Source organism: Oncorhynchus keta, chromosome 31 (assembly GCF_023373465.1).
Source record: "Oncorhynchus keta strain PuntledgeMale-10-30-2019 chromosome 31, Oket_V2, whole genome shotgun sequence".
Taxonomy (NCBI): Eukaryota; Metazoa; Chordata; class Actinopteri; order Salmoniformes; family Salmonidae; genus Oncorhynchus; species Oncorhynchus keta.
Genome location: NC_068451.1, coordinates 16,616,737 through 16,622,736, shown reverse-complemented (window position 1 = coordinate 16,622,736; position 6,000 = coordinate 16,616,737). Strand labels below are relative to the sequence as shown.

General features: G+C 46.2%; 1 protein-coding gene across 24 annotated transcripts in view; it reads right to left on the bottom strand.

Moving 5' to 3' along the window:
* The window catches only part of LOC118364073 (regulating synaptic membrane exocytosis protein 2-like), a 205,289-nt gene that overhangs the window by 174,106 nt on the left and 25,183 nt on the right, over nucleotides 1–6,000 (bottom strand). For 3 of the 24 annotated variants that reach the window (XM_052489764.1, XM_052489753.1, XM_052489762.1), the window contains exon 1: nucleotides 2,509–3,316. The exons of 17 other annotated variants lie outside the window; for them this stretch is intronic. In XM_052489764.1, coding sequence (XP_052345724.1) covers nucleotides 2,509–2,630 — 122 coding nt within the window. In that variant the 5' untranslated portion in view covers nucleotides 2,631–3,316. Of the gene's footprint in view, nucleotides 1–2,508; nucleotides 3,320–6,000 lie in introns of those variants that run through there. 4 more of the 24 variants (XM_052489749.1, XM_052489750.1, XM_052489752.1 and 1 more) reach the window with 4 other exon arrangements.

Sequence of the window (6,000 nt, the reverse complement as noted above, 5' to 3'; positions counted from 1 at the left end):
CAGTGATAAAACCTGGAAGTAAAAATATGCATCGCTCTGAGCACAGCCGGGATGAAAGTGAATTTAACGTTAAATGAGAGCTCTGACCGCCCTCCATTGGTCGGCTCAGCGTCTTACATGTTTGGTAGCCCTTGTTGAGCCCGTTTAATATGGTTTCACCCAATATGGTATAGTATGGATTCGAGTCCATGAGCAGACCCTAACACACAATGACAAGGCACTCTAACCTGTACGGGGATTGGTGTATATCCCCGGATAAACTTCTCTGCGTCCAAAACCGAGGAGAGCCAAATCTTCTCACCGGAAGGCGGGGTAATTCTTAGTCTTGCAGGGAAGAGTAAGGCTGGGCGAAGATGGAGTTTGTAGAGTTTGGTCATGACATCTCTGTAGTCGGCGCGATGCTTTGCCACATCGGGCGCATAATCCTCATAGACACGGAATGGATGCCCTTTATGTGACAGGTTGCCCCTCATTCGAGCTTCACGCAGGATAAGATCCTTGGTCTTGAAACTGTGACAACAGATGATTACTGGGCGAGGACGTTGGCCCGGTCCAGGCACTGGGACAAGGGAGCGATGTGCGCGGTCCAGCTGGGGATCCGAATCCAAAACATCCGATCCCGTTATTACGTCTGGATCGGCCCTCCAGGTCCACCACTTTCACAGAAAGCCTCTGACGTGCATAGCTTCTCTAACTCGTCGATCCTACCAGCGTTGAATTCAGAAGCTTTCTCAAGGTCCACAATACTCTGGCCATGCGAAGCGACCGTTCGAATGATGCTCTCGATTTTGGTGTCCAGTTCAGCAATAGTGGCCTTAAGATCCTCAGCTATAGCAACACATAGCTCCCCGAAAGCCCGGGTAAGTTCTGTAAGTGTCACGTTGTTGCAGGTGCCTCCCGCCATGTCTGTCTCGTTGTTTAGTGGGGAGGAGGCCTCCGCTGTGGATTTATTGTCCTTTGGTCGCTTATTACTCGGCATTTTCATATAAAAAGTTATTATCTTGTATTAGAAAGAAACGTTTGTTGTAAAAAGTGCCATAAAGTAGGTTAAATTAGATTATTTCGCAAAAAAGTTGCTGGAGCCTCTCAAGCACAGCCGTTCACTCCAACATGCTAGCTCCGCCCTCTGAATGAGATTATATGAACAGGTGTGACCAGCACTCCTTCTCTGAGACTCTAGGAATATGGGCCTTGAGGAACAGTGAGAGCAGCTTGATCTTGTATCAAGTGGTCATGATTTAGTTGGTCCTTTAATATACAATACAGTATGCTGTCCTCCAGTCTTTCCTGTCTCTTCACTGAGGTGTCTAGGTGGATATGGGTTAGTTAGACTACTATCGTATCCTCATATCCTTCTTATAGGCTTAAAGGGATGCTTCGGGATTTTGTCATAATGGTATCCATGTGTTCATCTGACTCTGGGGAAGTAGACAGAGGGCCTCATTCCCAAAATCCCGAAGCATCCCTTTAAATAGTATCAAATGTAAATCTGTAAATTGTGATGATGATGATGACGATTATGATGATGATGACGATTATGATGATGATGATGATGATGATGATGATAATAGGCTACTGAAGGAACACATATAGGCAGCTGTCTGTGTAAACCACACCTCCGTGGCTGAGTGAGTGTGCTGTGCTGTTGGGTATATGTGAGGGGGCAGACAGCTAGCGAGGCCACACTGTGAATTATTTCTGAGGGAGAGATAAGAAAAAAAGAACACGAGGGGGAAAATGCATGTTGTATCTATAGGCTTGTTTCTGGGCTACAAAATGCCTGCTGCGCTTTCTCTTTCCCTAGACTCCATCCCATTCTCTGCTGTACATCACACACACATTTTATTACATTTACAGTCATTTCTCCATACTGCATAAGTGTGTAGTGGTTGGGCAGTATTTGTGCTGAATTTCCAAGATTATTTAGCAAAAATAGTATGTATGATATGTACATTACATTAATTAACTTCAGTATTTAGCAAGAATCACAGTTACTGTAGGATAATTAAAAAAACTGCTGACATGGCCATGGGGAAAAAATCCAGTATTGGTGTGGGTTAGGAATGGAGGTAATTACCAAAGCATAGCGTATGAAAAAGAGGGTCGCAAATGACTCAAATGATTCGAGGCTGGAGCAATATTGCGACATACCGTAATGTTATCCGCGCAAGCGGGCACAGCAGTTTATGACGGCAGCACACACATGCGGCAGCAGCGGTACATCGAGACAGAAACACACACACATCTCAGCATTATCACATTTTAGCCGTATTGTTTCCCGTCCGTTCCATCCAACAACACCCCCCCCCTCTCTCTCTCTCTCTCTCTCTCTCTCTCTCTCTGCGAGGAGGAATATCAACTGCAACTCCCCGGAAGGAAGGCGACGTCTTCGCATAGCCTGCTGCGGATGGATCAATAAACTAAGCCCCCTCTCTTCGAATGCTCCTTTGACATACCAACGGGGGAAGCCCATCATAAATCACACATTCTTACAAAGGAATCACTCACCCGATGTTGCTCAACGCCTGCTCGAATAGTTCCGTCTGCAGAATGTTCTGAGGCGGCGTAAAAGCCTCATTAAAATGGGATAGAACGGAGCTACAAAATTGACGCAATGTATCGAACTGCATTTTCCTCCTTTTTCCTTCGTGTCTTTTATCCTCAGTATGGCCCTTTTCCTCAAACACAATACATCCACCTGCGCTGCCTCGCTCTCCGTCCGGACCCGCGTCTGTTTATCTCCAGGGACGCATTAAACGCGAAGACGCCAATCAAGTTCCATATTTCTCCTGGTCTTGGTAGAAAGAGTCCTTAAATGAAAAGCAGTCGAGGCTGGAATGTACAGTCATAATGCTCCGAACTTAACCCGACAAAATCTAGCGGGCTGTAGCAGGATCTATTTGCAGTGGAGGTGAGGGGGGGAAGCAGCAGCGAGGCATCTTCCAGCAAAGCAAGCTTCACTTACCGGTGCATCAGGGGCAGCTCATACTCAACTCATATTTCTCTCTGCCTTTTAGAGCACGCATACAAACACACACATACATACACACACAACACGCAAGCATTCGTTCACGCACACGCTTGCCGTATCCTTCTCTTTCTCATACTCTGGACCGCGCACGCAGATACAATACATGGGCGCGCAGAGATGCTGTCGTCAGTGCTTTTGCCATATAGGACTGCCAACCATCAGCTCTCATAAGTAATAAGGGAGGAGGACAAGGCATTCTACTTCCTCTGGGAGAGGGGAGAGGGGGAGAGAGTCTGAGAAAGGGGAGACAAATAAAATGTGGAGGAAGAGATTCCAATCTAATGGGCCTGACAGAGTTTACTAACAAATCAGACTGGATGATCCTCAGTGGGAGGACAGGGGGGTTGTCTACTAACTCCAGCAGCTCATATGGGAGTTGCAGGCATTAAGCAAAGGGCCATTTAACACAGAAGAAATGGCAGGTGTGAGTGAAGGCCAACATGGATGGATGGATGCACAGCGTATGTATAACAAAGTTATATTCAATTTTATAAACTTGGTGGTTTGAGCCCTGAATTCTGATTGGCTGACAGCCATAGTATAGCAGACCGTGTACCACGGGTATGACAAAACATTTATTTGTACTGCTCTACTTACATTGGTAACCAGTTTATAATAGCAATAAGGCACCTCTGGGGTTTGTGATATATGGCCAATATACCACGGCTAGGGCTGTGTCCAGGCACTCCATGTTGTGTCGTGCTTATACCACATCCCCTGGCCATATACCACACCCTGTGCCTTATTGCCTAAAGATGCCTAGATGTGATTTGCACTTCTCTCTGATCAATGGTTTATATAACTATCAGAATAAACACTAAGCATACGGTTATTCTGTCATTTACACAGAGGTTCATTTGATGAATAAAAGGTGGATTTAATATAATATTAGATCACTTAAACCATAACCCCCAAAACATCCAGATTTATTGGTGACATTGGTAAACAGGACTGAGGACTCACTACGCCCTCCATGCTGCTGTACACCGTAATGCATCTCTGCAGGTGCCTCCACTAGCTTGGGTAGGAAACACCCATCTCACTTCATGACACCAATGTAACAAGTAACGGGCTGGATTTAAGCTCATGTTGGCTAGCTGTGTTTCTTTTGTCCTGCTAAGTAATACAATACTAATGCGCTGAACTTGGTTGGGTCTGGGGGCTGGGCTATAAGGTTGTGGTTGGGGCTGGGCTGGGGTATAAGGTTGGGGCTGGGCTGGGGTTGGGACTGGGGCTCAGCTGGGGCTAGGGTTGAGGCTGAGCCAGGGTTTGGGCTGGGTGGATAAACATGGGAAACCTTGAGAAACACAAGTAGATAATTATATTCTAATCCCAGCCTAATTATTGCTGTTTCATCAGTGTCTCCACACCCTGACTACCTCGTCGTCCTGGATGTTGGGTATCTGTGTGTTCATTTCAATGACACCTTCGAGACCAAGATAAATGTGACCCTTTCTGAAGTTATTTAACCTTATAAACAGGCTGTCAGCTGGAAACCTCTTTCTCTTTCAGTGGAATAGATTCTGAGTTCATTTACACATTCTTTAGATTAATGAAAGTGGTTTTTGGTGATTATGCAGTGGGAGTTCTATTTTATACATCATCACCATTGTCCCCTGAGTTCTCAGACAGGCCGTTTCCGGTTCTGTGTCGCCACTGAACTCAGTGCTGCCAAAGCCAGAATCGTTCACTGCTACCATTCTCCCTCTCTGCCATAAAGTCAATTAATATAGAGACAGAGCCACCGAACAACACAGTGAGCTCTGAGCTCACATCCCACAGCCTGATCTAACTAGTAATCAAATACAACAACCTCAGAATTAACTAGCTGTCTTTGTTGGCTGTGAGATGCTGGGTGTGTGTGTGTGTGTGTGTGTGTGTGTGTGTGTGTGTGTGTGTGTGTGTGTGTGTGTGTGTGTGTGTGTGTGTGTGTGTGTGTGTGTGTGTGTGTGTGTGTGTGTGTGTGTGTGTGTGTGTGTGTGTTTATTTAGCTGAATTCTGTTAAATAGTGAGAATGCTCATTGTTAAAATGCAGATTGCATCATAGCAGCTAGTTAGTTACTACACATTGCTCCTTTAAAACCTTATAAGGTAAAGCAGTTTCAATCAATTCTATTCTGCTAGACAGGTCCCAGAGTCCTACTCCAATATCTGTTTGAATATGTCCTAAATGGCACCCTATTCCCATTATGCTGCACTATTTTTGACCAGAAGTGCACTACTTTTCACCAGAAGCAGAAACCCATCACATTTCTTAATATTTGTGACCAACAGTCAACTGCCAAGTGGGCAGAATATTGTCCATATTGTTCTCTGTAAATATTGTCAATATTAATCTTTCCATTACTGTGTGTCTGGGAGTAAAAAGAGCCCAACACAAGGTCGTAATGGAAGGGAGAGGACACCGGCTTAATGAGTTGTGTCTCTAACCCCAGAGTGGCTACAGTACGGGAAAGGCTTGTTTGTCCCAGTGCTAGACTAGGGGGGACGCGGCCCATCAGGTACACCTTTACAAGGTCGACAGAGGAACAGGCGCGGAGGAGGAATGGGGTCGAGTGAAACACACCTCCTGTGTGTGGGTGTGGGTGGGTGTGTGTGTGTGTGTGCATCTACAGTATGTGGTGTGTGGAAAGCCTCTCTGTGGAGTGAATCACCCACTGGGCCCACAGTGCACTGGATAACACAACATACGACCCGCGATCCCTCTCTTCCCATCAGGAAGTCTGTTCCAGTGGGCAGAGAGGAACAGAGAGAGGAAGGAGCATCGAGGAACAGAGATGAGCAGAGAGGAACAGGGAGAGGAAAGAGCATAGAGGAACAGAGATGAGCAGAGAGGAAGGAGCATAGAGGAACAGAGATGAGCAGAGAGGTACAGGGAGAGGAAGGAGCATAGAGGAGAAGAGAGGAGCATAGAGGAACAGGGAGGTGCAGAGAGGGAGAAGAGAGGAGCATAGAGGAACAGGGAGGTG